Source organism: Callionymus lyra, chromosome 1 (assembly GCF_982586985.1).
Source record: "Callionymus lyra chromosome 1, fCalLyr1.hap1.1, whole genome shotgun sequence".
In the NCBI taxonomy this organism is placed as follows: domain Eukaryota; kingdom Metazoa; phylum Chordata; class Actinopteri; order Syngnathiformes; family Callionymidae; genus Callionymus; species Callionymus lyra.
This window is the reverse complement of record NC_141818.1, coordinates 2955537-2974364: the sequence shown is the minus strand read 5'-3', so window position 1 is coordinate 2974364 and position 18828 is coordinate 2955537. Positions and strand designations below refer to the sequence as shown.

The 18828-nt window shown below is 38.5% G+C and overlaps 1 protein-coding gene across 3 annotated transcripts in view; it reads right to left on the bottom strand.

Moving 5' to 3' along the window:
• LOC148087438 (A disintegrin and metalloproteinase with thrombospondin motifs 12-like) overlaps nucleotides 1-15620 on the bottom strand; it is a 39577-nt gene extending 23957 nt beyond the window's left edge. For all 3 annotated transcript variants that reach the window (XR_015710823.1, XM_087788051.1, XM_087788052.1), the window contains exons 1-3: nucleotides 15412-15620; nucleotides 13061-13410; nucleotides 846-1017 (exon numbers count right to left, since the gene is read on the bottom strand). Coding sequence is in view for 2 of the 3 variants with exons in the window: in XM_087788051.1 (XP_087644177.1) it covers nucleotides 846-1017; nucleotides 13061-13410; nucleotides 15412-15511 (622 nt within the window). In the remaining variant the exon portion in view is untranslated. The remainder of the gene's footprint in view (nucleotides 1-845; nucleotides 1018-13060; nucleotides 13411-15411) is intronic.
• Nucleotides 15621-18828: the final 3208 nt, after the last annotated feature.

Below are 18828 nucleotides of genomic sequence, written 5' to 3'. Positions count from 1 at the left end.
GGATGGATGGGAGCTGGATGGTCGGGTGAAGAGATGGATGATTGAATGAATGAATCGGTGGATGATGGATGAATGGAAGGATGGACAAAAGAATAGATGGATGGTTGGATGGACAAATAAAATAAAATACAGATGAATGGATAGATAGATGATCTGTGGATGATGGATGGATGGATGGATGGATGGATGGATGGATGGATGGATGGATGGATGGATGGATGGATGGATGGATGGATGGATGGATGGATGGATGGATGGATGGATGGATGGATGGATGGATGGATGGATGGATGGATGGATGGATGGATGGATGGATGGATGGATGGATGGATGAATAAATGAATAAATGATTGGACGGATGGATGGTTGGAATAGATGGAGGAATGGATAGATTGGTAGATGGATGATGTAATGAGTGGTGTAAGGATGGATGGATGTGTTGATGGAAGAATTAATGGATGGATGGATGTGAAGCTGTTCAATTGTAAAATTGATGAAGATAAAGACGTGAATTTGATTGATGGGAGAATGAGATAAAGGTATGATTTCTTTCTCTTTTCTTATTCTTCTTAAATGTCACTGCAACAAAAAATCATTTTAACCTTTCAAAGATATTTGGTTGAACCACAGATCGTGTTTCCACACATCCTTCACCGCTTCAATTAAAACAACAATCTCTTGATAAAAACCCAGCTCCCCGGGGCAACAGCTGAGCGCCAAAAACTCTTGTTCCATCACAACTGCTCCTCTGCTAGAAGAACTGAACGACTCTCCAGGGACTGAAGACCCGTGAGTCGTTCAGGTCCTTCAGGAACGTTTCCACGACTCGAGACTTCGACACGGACCTGGGACTCCACAAGGACTGATGGAGTCGAGGCTGCGTCTCCGGCGCCGGGATCCGCTCTCAGCTCCGGGGAAGATGACGTGAGGCTCCAGAGTTCCTTCGGGTCCTCCCGGGGAGTCCTGGAGCGGCTCGATGAAGTAGTGACCCTCCTCCGGCAGCGAGAAGAAGCCTCTCTGGGACACAGAAGGAAAGAAAATGTTTACAAACGAGTCGTCTGTTCAGGATTCACAGCAGTGACACAAAACACCGGCTCAGGTTTCACTTTCCCTGACTTGTGTTGAGCTAAACCGTTCAGCAAGTCAAACCCCTGCAACTGACCTCGTCTTCTGGAAGCTCTTCTTCCTCACTTTTCACTCCAGGAATTCGACTCTGTACAGTAAAAGTGTTTGACTTTTGGAGTTCAAGGACTTGATGAAGGTTAAATTCCTGCATTCCTGAACTGTAGCCAACAGTGAATTAAACTTGTTTTTATGAAATAGTTACGCAATGTTTTTTAGAACAAACCGCTACGGTACGAACAATGTTGCTGTGTCTCAAATTGTACACTTCTCTAAGTGCACTGCTTTAGAGTACACGGTAAGACAGTGCACTTAAAGTGACCAAATTACGACGGTACTGTTTCAAATTAAACACTAATAACACTATCAACGACACTTGACAGTACTTTTCTCCAATTGAAACAAGGTATAAAGTTGTGTCTCATTTTGTTTTTACTGTTGTTGTGTCGTTTTGTGGTAAAATGAGTGTTTTCTCAAGACATTTACATCAGTATCTGCTCCGAAGACGCGTCGTCAGTGACGTAGCTTCAGTTTAGCTTCAGTTTAGCTTCAACTACGTCACTAAGATGGAGGACGTTGAGGGTGAAAAGTGTTCATTTGGACGTTTGAGTGCATCAATTGAGTGCTCATCTGGACGCACTTAAAATATTAGGTGTAAGTGCAGAAGTGCATGATTTGGGACACACCCCTGTGTCATGCAGTGTCCCATTTTATTTTGAAATTTGTTTAATCCCACGGCGCCCGTCGCTCTCTCATCGAGGAAAATTAACTCCTGCGGCAACAGGCGCCAGATTGTAATCGTCAATCCCTTGCATGCACCTTCAAGATTTCTCTCTTTGTGGTTTATTTTTTCTCATTCCTTGTGTTTTTGTGCTTCTAGTGCCAAAGCCTGTTTTCTGTTGTTTACCATAGTCACCTTGTTTGTGGTCGATAAAAAAAAACAAACACACAAAACAGAAGAAAACAAGTTAAGGTTAATCAAATAACTTAACGTAGAACTTAAATATAAACTAATATATATTGAAAAAGGGACCATTAACAGACACAGAAAATGTTCTAAAGTTTTTTAACTTTCTCTTTACTAGTCTACTCACTTTCAACTGAGAAAAATCTCTAAACTTCTCGTTTGTACTACTGTAAAAGTTTATTTTGAAGAAGAATCTGTCTCGCCTGCAGTTCATACCAAAAACTCTGCAGCCAGAGAACCCGCTCCAGTAGAAGAACTCACATTTCTCCGATCCTTAAAACTCTTCACTGGCTTCCAGTTTCTTTCAGGATCGACTTTAAAATTCTGGTTCTTACTTTCAGATCTATTCATGGTCAGACCTTCCATCAGTGATCTGACCCAGACTTACACCCCAGCTCGGGCTCTGAGGTCTGTGGATCAGAATCTACTGATGGTTCCTGAACACGCTTCAGGACCAGAGGAGAGAAATCCTTCCAGACTACAAAGAACCTTTACTTTACTTTAAATACTTAGTAAAGGTTCTGAAAAAAACCAGAAGAGTAATTAATCCTCCTGCAGTGACCAGTAATCGTGTGCAAGGTTTGAATTGTAAAAGTGAAAAGACGAGTGAAGAGGTCAAGAGTCAGAACCATCTTTCCTCCACAGAACCTGCCACATCCCTCCCTTCTCGTTCCCTCGGGCACATTCTCCACCTCAGCCGACACTTTCCTTCTTTGCGTTTTTTTTTAGCCAAGTATGTGGTGCGTGTTCTTACTGGTGCAGCCGATCACTCACACCGTCGTAGATCAACACACCGACACACACCCTCGCACACACCGACGCTTTTCCTCTGTATTTTAAAGAAAAACTCTGGCGTTTGTGATTCCTTTCATGGAGTCGACGGTGTCACGCTGAGTCCGAACAAGCCCGGACCGCGAGATCTGAAGCAACAACCTAATGAGGACTTGAAAGGGAAACTAATAATGTTACCGCAGGCCAAGTTGTCGGTCAAATTACTTCACATGTTTGGACATTTTTTTTTTTTGTTGCATCTTCTTGGAGCAGAGCCGGGTGAGAATGAGGCCCCCTCGTCGGAGGTCCGGCTCATTTCTAGGTCACAAGTAATTCATGCTTCTTAAAAAAAAAAAAAAAAAAGAGAGAGAGAGAGAGAGAAAAAACTATTAATCAGTTCAGGGTTGGCTCCGGTTTCTGCTTCCAGGGAGTTCATGAAGTGCAAGTCATGGGGAAGAAGCAAGAGACCCAGTAAATTCCACCTGCTAGTCCTTGTTTGGCCGTGTTGTAAAAATACCAGGAGAGGACAAATCTTGACAGAGGTAGTTTTCATTTGCAACGAGGGAGAGAAATATGCTCTTGGACGAACGAGCGTAACGCGTTGTCAATCAGAGGCGGAGCCAGAGAAACAAGTCACGACGTCTACAGACGACTACAAAAGACAAGAACTCAATTTATCATCAGTCAAATGGTTTTTTTTTAATAATTATTTTACTTTTAAAAACACCCAGAGGTCTCCACCTCCAAGGGATTCATTGTAAAGCGGGGCGTTGTTACAGCTGGCTGGAAGAGTGAAGCCGTTATTACATCAAAATGGACTCTGCTCTCGTAACCTCTTGTTCGCAGAAATTTCAGACGGACATTACAAAGTAACAAGTTCAAAACATGGTCATGACGAGGAACTTACTGCATGTTGGAGAGGAAGACTTCAACATTTGAAACATGTTAGTGAGTCACATACAATATATCGGGATATAATGTGATACTGTAGTAACAAGTATATATGTTTAGTATTGTCGAGTATTTGACTCTGGTGTTGTAGTATTTTCAGACCACATGACTCTTGACGAAGTCGTAACTGCTTTCATTTGTTTTCAAACCAAAATATGTCCAAACATCAGCTTTAAAATCTCCTTGAGTCACTGTATCCTCTCGTCCTCAGTTATCACTGGGATCTTGAGGGATTTCCTTATTGCTTTAGCTGCAGAGGTCATAATGACTGATGCTGTTTGGCGACCAGTAGATTAATTGCAACACAAAACTTAACAAACGCATTTTAAAAGTATATGAAAAAAAAACCTCATTATTTTATTTTACACACGCTTTATAGAACTATTTGTTGTGTATAAATTTAATTTAATTTGTTTTCAAACCAAAATATGTCCCAACATCAGTTTTTAAAGCTGCTGGAGACGACTGTATCCTCTTGTCCTCAGTCATTGCTGGAATCTCGAGGGATTTAAACGTACCTTTACCAGCGGAGGACTTAATGACTGCTGCCATCTAGCAGCAGGAAGTTTCATTGCAACACAAAAGTTAACAAACTAAAATACATGTTAAAAAAATATTTAAAACTGAGTTACTTTGTAGAAATATAAACCATAAAAGTACTATGATTCAAAATGAAATATTCATTGACGGTAGGGCTGTACGATAATTGAAAATAATCTAATTGTGGTTATTTACCTTATTATTGTGATTAAATATGGGATTTTTTTGTCATATTTTCTCGGTTTTCTTCTCTATAAATAATTCATATTACAATAAAATGTTTTTCTTGGTGATTCTTGAGATAAAGTGACGAAGCCATTGTTCGGAAAAGGCAAATGAAACATATATCAAAAGTACTATTTAGTTACTTCAGTTAAAGATGGAAAACCAAAAATAAATATAATACATTAAGATAAAAAATATATTGTCTTACACCACTACTAGCTAATGTGTTGCACTTGTGTTGATAAAGTGTTACCAGTTGTCAACACAACCATCTTGTCGTGGTCGTGTTGTGCGACGCCGCCGTCATACGTTCATGTTGTTCACCAGCGCCGACCCAGCCAAGCGGAGCAGGTGCTGCAGATCAGCCGAAGGAAGGAATGCTACCGAGAGGCCCATCCAAACATCCCGGCGCCCTCCGTGCATGTGATCTACATAACAAATGCATGTGGTCCTACTGTGCAGCCTTTTCCACGCTGTACTTACAGCCATCCCTAAATGACCATGTTCACAGCAACGCCACCGCTCACTTGGAAGCATTTCAACGCAATTTAACTTGAGAAATAAACTTTTTTTTTTCCTCTGATACCGAAGTGCTGCGCCAGCTTTTTTCTTTCTGGACCCCCCGCTGGGTTGCCAGTTAATCCCCCCTTCCTTGAACTGAGACATGTTTGAGTGTGACGTGGAGGTTCCTTCTACCCTCAGAGGCCACGTGGAGCTGCTTCAACCTGCTTCCTGTGGGTTTTTACTGTCGTATAAAGTTGGACTTATTTGAATAGATCCTGTCACCTCAGAACTTGTGGGCGGGTCCAACGTATTCCATGGACTGTCTCGGCTCATTTTTCCTCAAAAGGTCAAAAGCATTATCGTTTTTTTTCGTCTCCTCTTCGCCAAGAAACAAGCGTTTAAGTGAAGAAAAATACCGCTGTAATCGCTCTGGACTTGCTAGCTCTTGTTTTGCGATGCGCCCCAGGGACCGGACCCTGGCTTTTCTAGAATCGGAGGTTTTTTTCCCACGGAAGCTACACAAAAAAAAGAAAAGAAGTAAAGATGTGGTGGACACCAGCTCTCTCCGTCACTCATTTTCACAGATTTACAAAAAGAAAGATGGTGGGAACGCATCTGTCTGTGCGAGCGTAGCTAACGTGATCATAGCGACTGGATGATGTCATGTTTAATGGTACGTTAGCGAAGATGTGACGACAAATTGCAGCTTAGTGCTGATATCAAGAGTTTGAATGTCAAAGTACTTTTCTAAGGTGTGTACTGGAGCACCTTGAATATACCTGCAGATCATGTTATCATTAGTTTTTAAGTGAGATCTTCGTAAAGATCACCGTGGAATAAAAGTTTCTAAATCTAATATATATATTGAACAGCACAGCATTTGTTTTGCAATTGAGCTTCTGGGCAGACATCATTACGTTTCAGGACAATAGAATCCTGTGAGATCCCTGCATTGACCGTGGACGAGAGGATGCAGTCGACTCCACTAGCTTTTAAAGCTCATTTTTGGACATATTTTGGTTTTAAAACATATAAAAGCAAATATATACACAATAAATAGTTCTATAAATTGTGTATAAAATAAAATAATGAGATTTTTTTTATCATGTACTTGTTACATGCAAAAATTCACAGCGTTTGTTCATTTTTGTGTTGCAATTAAACTACTGGTTGTTAGAGGGCAGCAGTCGTTACGTCCTCGGCAGCTAAAGGAACAATACATTCCTCGAGATGACTGAGGATGAGAGGATACAGTCAACGCCAGCAGCTTTTAAAGACGATGTTTGGACATATTTTGGTTTGAAAACAAATGAAAGCAGTTACGACTTCAGAGTCAAGTACTAGAAAATACTACAAATAAATCCTGTGACTACAGTATCACAAGATATATATCGCCAGATTCTTGTCGATACACACCCTTACTGTGGGCTATGATGTCCCTCATGTGTGTTTGCAAGGCATATTTTGTCTTTCAGTTTTATTACTTCGAACAAAAGAAAGCTGAACAATAACAGGTCGATCTCACCTAAAATTGTTCCAAAAAATACGCATTGAAATATATTGAACTGATCCTATTGTGAGCTGAATATATTGTATCGAATCGTGTCACGAGATAAGTGTATCGCTGCAGAGTCTCTAACTCAAAAACACAAGTACATTTTTGTTCAGGCTGTGGCATATCTTTGACTCAATTCTTAATTTAAGAGTAAGTAATTCGTGGTTTTCTGTATTTTGGAGTGGAGTAACTGTCAATTTGAACCATTTTTAAGTGTTTATTTTTAGAAATCTGTTCAATTTCAGCTCATGAATCTATCAAGCGAAGAAATTATGTAACTCTCCACCTTAATTTCGTTTCATTCCCCGAAGCTCGACTAAATGGCTCACGCCTGGAACTCATTTGCAATCAAGACCTGACACATGCTTCAACCTGGAACCTGTGTTTGGTCTAAGGATTGATTTGGTTGGTAAGGATAGTTTCCACGCCTCAGATCTCACTACTTGGTCAGGCTCCTCCTTACATCACTGATCTGATCCAGCCTTACACCCCAGCTCGGTCTCTGAGGTCTGTGGATCAGAATCTACTGATGGTTCCACGCACACGGCTCAGGACCAGAGGAGAGAAATCTTTTCAGGCTGTTGCTCCTAAGCTTTGGAACAATCTTCCTCTCTCTTTGCGCTTGATGGATCTACTGACTTCTTTAAGAAACATCTTAAGAAGTTTTTATTTGTTCAGGCTTTTCCTTGAATTTCTCGAACTCCTGTGTTGTTCTCGGTGTTATCTTGATCTTTAAAGTATGTACTGTTTTGAGTATTGTTTTGATTGTTAAAGCGCTTTGTGACCCTGGTCTCGAAAAGCGCTATATAAATAAATATTACTTACTTACTTACTTACTTACTTACTTTCACCAATCTTTTCCACCTTTTATGCCCCTGTGCTGGAGTGTTTTCTTGTTTGTGAGTACTCTTGAGATATTGTAATCTGATTATTGGACTTTATTCTATATATTAAACTGTTCTCGTTATCCTGCTCACTTTGTCGTCTTTTAGTTTCTTTACGTCATAATGGACTCCGCTCCCGTACCCTCTTGTTCCCCGAGATTTCAGACGAACTTTATAAAGTAATACGTTCAAAACATGGTCATGATGAGGGACTTTCTGCATCTTGGAGAGGAAGACTTCAACATTTTAAAACATGTGAGTGAGTCACATACGATATATCCGGATATATTGTGATACTGTAGTAACAAGTATATATTTGTAGTATTGTCGAGTACTTGACTCTGGTGTTGCAGAATTTACAGACCAGGTGACTCTTGACGAAGTCGTAACTGCTTTTCGTTAACATTTGTTTTGAAACCAAAATATGTCCAAACTTAAAATCTGCTGGAGTTACTGTATCCTCTGTCATCACTGTATCCTCTCGTCCTCAGTCATCACTGTATCCTCTTGTCTTCAATCATCACTGTATCCTCTCATCCTCAGTCATCACTGTATCCTCTTGTCCTCAATCATCACTGTATCCTCTCATCCTCAGTCATCACTGTATCCTCTCGTCCTCAGTCATCACTGTATCCTCTCATCCTCAGTCATCACTGTATCCTCTCGTCCTTAGTCATCACTGTATCCTCTTGTCCTCAATCATCACTGTGTCCTCTCATCCTCAGTCATCACTGTATCCTCTCGTCCTCAGTCATCACTGTATCCTCTCGTCCTCAGTCATCACTGTATCCTCTCATCCTCAGTCATCACTGTATCCTCTCATCCTCAGTCATCACTGTATCCTCTCGTCCTCAGTCATCACTGTATCCTCTCGTCCTCAGTCATCACTGTATCCTCTCATCCTCAGTCATCACTGTATCCTCTCGTCCTCAGTCATCACTGTATCCTCTCGTCCTCAGTCATCACTGTATCCTCTTGTCCTCAGTCATCACTGTATCCTCTTGTCCTCAATCATCACTGTATCCTCTCGTCCTCAGTCATCACTGTATCCTCTCGTCCTCAGTCATCACTTTATCCTCTTGTCCTGAGTCATCACTGTATCCTCTCGTCCTCAGTCATCACTGTATCCTCTTGTCCTCAGTCATCGCCACAGGATCTTGAGAGATTTCATTGTTCCTTTAGCTGCGGAGGTCGTAATGACTGCTGCCGTCTAGTGACCAGTAGTTTAAATTCAACACAAAAAATGAACAGTCAACTTCTTTCGTCAACTGTACTTTGAGGTTACGCTGTATTCTGCTACGATGTCAAGTATCAGGTATTGATACCACCAGTTACAACATAATGTTAAGAAGCATTTCGAATTATTTTTGAAAGAAATTGACCCCTTTCCTTCGACTGACTTCCTGTCCGAACAATCTGAACTAGATAAACAAGGAATGTTAAGAATGTTAAATTAAAAACAATTTCATTAAACATAAAGGGTCCAAGATACTCCAACAATGTAAGTTACAGGCAGAACAAAATGTATATTTACCAAACTGTCTAATAAATATGAGTAAATATAATGTGTTATAAACCAGGGATTATATGTCAGGAAAGTTGCCTTGAATTCCCAGCATGCATTTTCCTCTCTCACTAGTTCTAAAGTCACTCTGTGAGTGACAAATGATTTTGGGTTGTTTCCTCGGGTGAATAACCTCCACTACAGCTGGTCTGGGTCTACCCCCCCCACGCACCCCCGACATCTGTCTGGCCGAGTCTCTCGTTGAGAAAATCTCTCTGTGGTTTTACAGCAATAAACTATCTGGAACAGAATTGCTGGAGAGAAGGGACTCGCTGGAGCGACTGAGATTACAGAGAGAAAAAAGAAGGAATCCAAAGCAAACAAAACTCCGCCGGGGATACACTTCCAGAAGTGGGTCAGATGTTAAAGTCTGGCGTTTCTGCAGACCGGGCTGTGGTCGTGACTCAGATGCAACAAGAAGGAAAGAGAAGTTCAACCACATACGAGGTGGCAACAGGCAGGATCCTGCAGGAGAAGCATTCCTGCCGAGACACAACCAAACAAAGAGTCCAGAGTCTCTCCAAACTCACGCTAAAGAAACACATTTAATGGCTGACGTGATGGAAACAGAAAACACACTCGAGAAACAACACAAACGCACAATCAGGGCGATAGAAAGTCTTTCTTGCAGACACGCTTTGAGACCTACAGGGAGGAGAACCACCTCTGAAGCTGCTATGAACCTCATCTGGACCCAGTCGGTCTGACACGTCTCTCAAAACCAAGTCTTTGGATATTCAGGTGACTTTGTTGTTGCCTGAGCTGAAGATAAACTACTGTGAGAAAATTTATTAATTCATGATACACAATCGATTGTTAGAGAATATGGATATATTTATCTGCAGAATACTGTATAGATTATCTCAATTTAAAAAACATTTTTCTCAATACACATCACATTGTATGTGTCACAATATGTATTCAATGGCATATAGTTCAATAAAGTGTGTATAAAATACTGTAGAGTTATTCGATTTTCTATTATTTACAATTAACATGCAAAAATTCACAGCCTTTGTTCATTTTTGTGTTGCAATTAAACTTCCGGCAATCACTACGTCCTCCGCGGCTACAGGAACAACGATATCCAGCGAGATCCCGGCTATGACTGAGGACAAGAGGATACATTCGACTCCAGCAACTTTTAAAGCTGATGTTTGGACATATTTTGGTTTGAAAACAAATGAAAGCAGTTACGACTTCGTCAAGAGTCATGTGGTCTGTAAATACTACAACACCAGAGTCAAGTACTCTACAATACTACCACTCCTTGTTTCTACCGCCATCGCAATGTTTATATATCATATCGTTGCTCTTGTATCGTATTTTGTCACCCAATTCTTGCCAATACACACCCGTAGCACTGGTATTAAACAGCACTCTATCCAATTTAATTAACAAATATGTTACAAATATTCACAGCGACATTCTAGTCATTCAATAATTCTGTTAATTTTTTTTTTATTACTTCATCAAAAAACTAATAACATTTTTTTCTTCTCTTGTTAAATAGAAAAATAGGTTTGCTGTCGCCATGTGGTTTTATTGTACTTTTATTAAAAGACTGTATTATTATCTTTAAATTGACCTTGAGTACTCTGAAAGGCGCTCATTAATAAAAAAAAGTATTATTACTATTATTAACTTAAGTCGACAACTTTATCATCTTCTTCATTGTTTGTTGACTATACTAAGAAAGTTTTTACCATATATCAGTTATTTAAAACTATATTGTTGTCCATATAGTATCTCACCATATTGTACTCTAATACACACACCTGCCTTTAATTGAGCCTATAGAGCACAATATACGAGTAGAAGAGGAAACACATCCCAGACTCACTGGGATCAAGAGTAACATAAGCTTCTCAGTACAAAACATCCTGAATGATCAACTCCTTTGATACATATACATGCAAGATTACTGCTACATTACTCTAAACACACATGGCTGCAGCAACTAGTTCAATGAGAGGGAGTGAGACTGAGATAGAACTGCATTGGAAAACAAGTTTAGAGTGACTTTTAGAGAGTTTATTGGGTTAGAAAGTATTTTAAAATGATATCCCTTCATATATTCGAGGGTTAGACTCATTAAAACGATGTTTGAAACAATATTGGTTTTAAAAAAAAACTTGACCATTGTACATTTTGAGATTTCTAGTCAAAGAAGTTGTAAAATATAGTGTTTTCTTCCCATTTTAACTGTTACTACACAGACAAAGACTATGTTTTTTAAAACGATACATTATCTTGAAAAAAGAGCCAAAATCACTCACTTATATGCACACGTTTCAAACTATTTCCAAGCCGTGAAATCAAAATAAAGGGAAGCGGAACGTTTTCACTGAACATTAAAACTACAAACACAACTTTTTTTCCTATACTTCTAACAAGGCTATCGGGTTGTTCTCCACGTCACCTAAGGAGCACCACATGGACGTCCCCTCCGGACTCGGAAGGAAAACATATGACCCAGTTTTATGTGTCTTCATCTGTCAAACATCATGGTTCCAAACCATAAAAGGTGCCTGAATCTATAAATATCTGGAGAAGCAGGAATATATCCTGGAGAGTGAAAAGGGGGAGGAAGGAAGTGGAACCGTTCAGGATAAAGGATCTCGACAGGGAATCACTCCGGGTCGAGGACCAGGACGACTGTGGCGTTTCTAAAATAGTGTCAGGAAGTCTTTGAAAGAACAGACACGGCTCTGTCAGGAGGGTTCGCTTAACGGCCGGTTACCTACTTCCTGGAGGGGGGGGGGTCTGTCCTGACAGAGTTTGTGGTACTTTTGGTATTGAGAGTTCAAAAGCGTTATCTGGAAAGTACTGTATATCTGTATATCTGTATATCAGTGGGCTTGGAGTGTAAGAAAATATTGATACACTTTAAATTTGACTTGATATGAAAAAAATAGTTTAATTAAAGTTCAATTATGATTTATATTTCAATTAAGTTTGTACACAATAAAATAATTGTTAAATACATGAAATACATAGAATTTATTTACAATTTACTTGCAAACATTCACAAGTTTTTTTTTCATTTTTGTGTTGCAATTAAACCTCCAGCAGCCAGATGGCAGCAGTCATTAAATCCTCCGTAGCTAAAGGAAGAATGGGAGATCCCTGGATGACTGAGGACAAGAGGATACAGTCGACTCCAGCACCTTTTTGCTGATTTGTTGGACATATTTTGTTTTCAAAAGAATTAAAGCTAATAAATACACAATAAACAGTTCAATAAAATGAGTGTAACATAAAAATAAATAGATTTTCTTTTAAAGTATACTTTTAACATGCAAATATTCACAGTGTCTGTTCATAAGAGTGTGGCAATGAATGAATGACTTCCAGTCGCTAGATGGCAGCAGTCATCACATCCTCCGCAGCTAAACGGAAAATTAAATACCGCAGGATCTCAGCGACGACTTAGGACGAGAGGATACAGTTGACTCCAGCAGCTTTTAAAGCTGATTTGTTGGACATATTTTGGTTTCGAAACTAATGAAAGCTAGTAAATACACAATAAACAGTTCTTTAAAGTGTGTGTAAAAATAAAATAAATAGATTTTCTTTTAAAAGATACTTTTAACATGCAAATATTCACAGCGTTTGTTCATTACACTTCCGGTCGCTAGATGGCAGCAGTCCTCAAATCCTGCGCAGCTAAAGGAACAATTAAATACAGCAGGATCTCGGCGACGACTGAGGACTAGAGGATACAGTCGACTCCAGCAGCTTTTGAAGCTGATGTTTGGACATATTTTGGTTTCAAAACGAATTAAAGTAGTTACAACTTCATCATTGAGTCATGTGGTCTGTAAATTCCACACCAGAGTCAAGTACTCGACAATACTACAAATATATCCTTGTTACAAGACTCCAACATGATCGTATCGCCAGATTCTTGTCAAGACACACCCTTACTGTGGACTATGACTCCCCTCATGTGTGTGGTTCAGGTGATGACCTACCAGTCCTTTACAGGTGCTGATGGCAGCAGTTCCTCTCAGTCCGGCGCCCGACACGGTGCCCAGCAGGTGGCAGGAGTTCCCCTCGAACACACGGTGCTCTGTGGTGTTGGCGCCACCGTTGCGCCGCTCCAGGATGTAGCCATTTGAAACCAGTTGATTGTTGGCCGTCAAGTTGAACGTTAAAGCTCGACCCAGGTAGTTGACCTCGTAGTAAACCTGCTCCTCCGACTCCAGAGGGCGGAGGTCGCGTCGGTGTCTTCCTCGCTTGAAGTGATGAGACAGAGAGTTGGACACGAACTCTCCATTGGCGTCGGTTTTCACCGGATGAACCGTGGACTGATCCGACCGACCTGCAGAGAGATGGAAGTCAATGAGTACTGCTGGTAAATAAAGAATAGAAATGTAAAGAAGTAGACTTCAGTAGTAGAAGTATTAGAAAACACAGCTTTAAATTCAGCACCTGAAGAAAAAGCCAGTTTTCCTGGAGACAATCTTTTGCTATTGGCTGATACAGGATTGTATTGGCCACAATCGGGTGATACCATACAGATATTGTAATATTGTAGTAACAAGGACATATCTGTAGTATTGTCGAGTACTTGACTCTGGTGTTGTAGTATTTACAGACCACATGACTCTTGACGAAGTCGTAACTGTTTTCATTTGTTTTGAAACCAAAATATGTCCAAACATCAGCTTTAAAAGCTGCCGGAGTCCACTGTATCCTCTCGTCCTCAGTCAACAGCGAGACCTCATACGGTTTCATTGTTCCTGTGGAGGAAGTGATGACTGCCATCTATTGGCCTGAAATTTAATAGCAACACAAAAATTAACAAACGCTGTGAATATATACATTATATTAATTTTAAATAAGTCGACTGTATCCTCTCGTCCTCAGTCATAGCAGGATTTCATTGTTCAGCTGATGTCTGCCATTTAGCGACCAGAAGTTTAATTGCAACACAAAGTTCATTAATTTTTTTCTTGTAAAAAAATGAAAAAGAAAATCATATTTAAAAATTAAATAAGATTTGAAAGCCAAAAACGAAAAGTGTATAAAATGCTGTCACATATCGATACAGTCTCGTGGAAAAGAATATTGCAAAAATATTGGCATTAAAAAAAAGGGGGCTTGAAAAATAAGAGCGGCTGGAGACCGCCGTATCCTCTCGTCCTCAGTCATCGCCGGGATTTCATTGTTCCTTTAGCAGCGGAGAATGTCATGACTGCTGCCATCTAGTGGCCGGAGGTTTAATTGCAACAAGCCATGTCTTCTGCCCTACTTCTGCAATTTAATCTCAAGGAAGAAGATCGACTCTTACTCGTTCCAACGATTATTTTTTGCTCACTTTTCCACTACACATGAAAAGGGGAAATAGGTCTTTTGCTATCTGTGCTTCTTCCACATGGAACATGTTATAAAATAACTGATCCAAGCGCATTTCAGTCCAGACTGAGAGCACTTGAGACGACTTCTACAAATTTTAACTGTTTTTTATACTGTGTATAAATTTAATTTTTATTTATAATCGTAACTTTTAATTATATCGTTTGCTGCCTCTAGGCCAGGAGTGCCTTGAAAAAAAAAAAAGCTTTTTAATCTAATTTCCTGGATAAATAAAGGTTATAATAACAACAATTATAATAACAATAATGTTATAGTAGCATGTTAATTGTAAATAAAGAACGAATAGTTATTATTTAAGGCTAACCTTTAGAGGTGTGTCTAGAACAAAGGTTATCAAACTCAATTAAACACCAAAATCTTTTAGCATATCCAGGATAAAATGTACATTTACCAAACTGTCTATTAACTGAATTCCAAGTGTGATTTTGTCTTTTCTTTCTTTTCTTTTTCTTAACTATCTCTGTTTCTCATCCTTCAACAAACACTCAAATTCCCTTTTCGAGTCATCATCTTTTTCCTATGTATCTGGGATTGATGACGCGAGTGACAAACATCCATGCTTGACCAATCACAGCAGAGTGGGTTATGGTAAACAAGATTTAAACTCCAGAAAGACAAAGTGTTTTCAGTGGGCGGGGCTTAAGATCATTTTTTTAATGTCAATATTTCAATGAAAAGAGAGTTTTGTACAAACACTGGTGATACAATAGAGTCCAACATCTATTTAACATCAACACATTAGTTCAACTTTAAGTTATTTACAATTTTACTACACTTTTACAACTTTTTAAGATGGTATTTTATATTTTTTGCAAGGGGAAGTCGTAAATAAACAGAATAATAAGGACATTAACATTTGTCTTAATGATACAAAGATTAAGCCTCAGTTAAATCACACTTTTAAGTATGAATTTAAACTTTAAAGTCATTCATTTCCACTCACCTCGCTGCTCGAAGAGGAGTCTGGAGGCTCCGGTCCAGTCTTCAGGCTCCAGGGCCAGGATGGGAACCAAGTGAAGCAGGAGCAGAACCGGACCGACCATCGCACACTTGATGAGACCAGACTCAGGAGAGAGAGGACCCGGAGAGGACCCGGAGAGGACCGCTGTCTTCCAGTGTCATGACACGCACGAGCGGAGGGTCGTGGAGGAGGCGCGCACGGAGGAGGACTGAGGTCCCGCTGCAGGGACGCGCAGAACCCCGGCGGGATGGAAGGAGGAGGGATGGGAGGAGGAGGGATGGGAGGAGGAGGGATGGGAGGAGGAGGGAGGAGCGTCTCCTCGCCTCCTGTCTCCTGTCCTCAGCGAGGGTGAGACACAGAAACACGCCTCGCGGCTTCGAACCGAAGATACTTCAAGTGTGTCTGGACTTGTAGCTGCGAGGAGACGCGCATGCGCACTTCTGCTTAGGCTAATGGAAAATAAAACCGGAAATGTAATAGAGAGTAGATAAAATGTTTGTTTTTGTTTTTTTATTCATTTATTTAAACTTTGTTCATTCAAATATGTTCAGGGTATTTTTGGATATCAAATGTGTCAAAATTAAAACTCCGCATCATGAATATTATTTAATTAAATTAAATTGATTTTTATTTAATTTTGTATTAATAGTTTATTTTTTTTAATATTTAATTTAATGTGAATGTATCTTAATTATACGTACAACTTCATTTAATTCATAGGATTTTTATTTCTGAATCACTTTCTATTACATTTATATTATTTTATTCTTTAGACTTGTAGCTTAACTGCGTATGCTAAACGCAAATAAAAGGTAATAGATCAAATACATTTTTAAAAAAGGTAATTCATTTTAATTAAAACATTTATTTCAACTTTATTCAGTCAATAATGTTCAGGGTATTTTTGGATATCAACAGTTAAAAAAATAAAAACGTGAAAAATAAATTGTTAGCCATCTGCTGTCTGGATCATGAATATTATTGAATTAATTTTAACGTATTTCTTTTTTATTCTTATTTCATTACGTTTTAATTATTCGTCATTTGTTATACATTTTATTTAAATGTCTCTTAATTATATATATTATTTCATTCTTTCATTCTGGACTTTTGGATGTGTAAAACAAAAACTGGAAAAATAAAATAAAGCCTAAAAATGTTAGCCATCTGATGTCCGGATGATGAATATTATTTTTCATTTTGTTATAAATATTAATTATTTATATTTAATTGCATGTAAATGTATCTTAATTAATTTAGCTTGATTGTATTTTTATGAATCTCTTTTTATTAAATGTACATTATTTAATTATTTTATTCTGTAATGCCACCACAAAAATAAAATCCTGTGTTGTGTTTAAAACACTGGCAATAAAAGTTTCAGATTCTGAAAACTTGACAATACTTTTAAAGGAGAAATATTAGTATTAGTAAAGTATTAACTCAAATTGTGTTTCATCATTTTCAGATTAAATGTACCCATTAAAAAGCCAGTTTTAATATTTCATTTTATATAAAATTAATTTCAAATAAATTACATAAAATCACCAATACCTACATAAAAAATAAAATCAAAAAGATCATTAACACAGGTCTGTCTTGGAAGCTATCTAACATGCTATTAGCATGTGATCAATCTCTCCGTTTATTTGAATTAATAATAATAAACTCTATCACTAATTCCCTCAACAATGCTGTAGTTTGGAATTTTAAAGTCTTAAAGTAAAGATAGGTCGACTTTTCACTTGTGAGTTATTTAAAGTTTCTTTGTTCTGTCTCATATCAAGTTAGCATTAGCTGCTCAGTGATGATGTCCGCTTGCAAACATACACTTTTATTTATTCAATTACATCACTGATGGACACACAGTTATATTTTACATGTTTTTCATGCTCAACATCTGCACCACGATAAGGTCAAAATGAAATCATTCCACTGCTGTTTTACTGCTGATAAAGCACCAGAAACCTTAGATATGAACATGTTTATTTATATAATTTTAGTTCTTATCTTTGTCAAACTAACAGTTTGCTGGATTGATAAAGAAGGAAAACACAAAACTTGCCATAAATGTTCTATAAATAACTATCTTTCATTAATATTTTCTTTACTCTTTTTTCTTGTTGAATCTAGTCTCGTATTAACTTTCTAATATTTGACAAAAACATTGGCATTCATTTATTATTAAAAAAAACTGCTGTTCAAATAATGGTGGTGTTTAAACGCTGAATCCTCAAATATTTTGAAGTATTAGTTACACTCTGAGTTGTGAGATAGTTGTGAGAACAAGTTCAGGACTGCTACTGTAACCTGTTGCCTTGATGTTTTGTTTACTATTGCTTATTTTTAAATGAGTTAACTACATAAATAGATGAAGTTACAAGTAAGTAAGTAAGTAATGGTTATTTTTAAAGTGCATTTCTAGACCAGGGTCACAAAGAGCTTTAACAATCACAAACAAATCACAGTTAAAATATGTACTTTAAAAGATCAAGACACATAAGACAAACACAGGAGTCTCAGAAAATCAGGAAAAAGCACAAAGTGCCTTCATATTTTTCTTGAAGGAGTCAGTAGATCATCAAACACAGAGGAAGATCGTTCCAAAGCTTAGGAGCAACAGTCTGGAAGGATTTCTCTCCTCTGGTCCTGAACCGTGTTCAGGAACCATCAGTAGATTCTGATCCACAGACCTCAGAGCCCGAGCTGGGGTGTAAGTCTGGATCAGATCACTGATGGAAGGTCTGACCATGAATAGATCTGAAAGTAAGAACCAGAATTTTAAAGTTGATCCTGAAAGAAACTGGAAGCCAGTGAAGAGTTTTAAGGATCGGAGAAATGTGAGTTCTTCTACTAGAGCAGCTGCAGTGTTTTTTGTATCAACTGCAGGCGAGACAGATCCTTCTTGTGTAGACACCAATATAAAATGTTACAACAGTCTAAACGAGAAGACACAAACACATGGATTAAAGCTCCAGATTGCGTTGTGACATTATTTTACAACACAATACTACAACACAATATATTGCTTTTTTGCTATTTCCTTCTTTTTCTATTTTTAGTTTTTTGCAAATTAATTTTATTTTTAATTATTTATTAACTATATTACCTGTTCAACGTTTCATTTGTACAACTATTTATTTATGTATAAATCATTGTTAAAGGTGTTTTCATTCTCCAGATAAAGGTCAAAAATGATTCTGGCTCTAAGGATCCGTGAAAATCGCTCGACTCCCAGCAGGTGATTGATGATGTGTCTCTGGACTTGGATAACATCAGCTGGAGAACTCAAGTGAACCTCGATATCTGATCAACACTAAGTCTTTCCAGGAGGAAATCTTCTCTCAATGCTTCAGTCACGAAAGCCTGAGTTCTGACAGGATTTCTCAACACGAACAG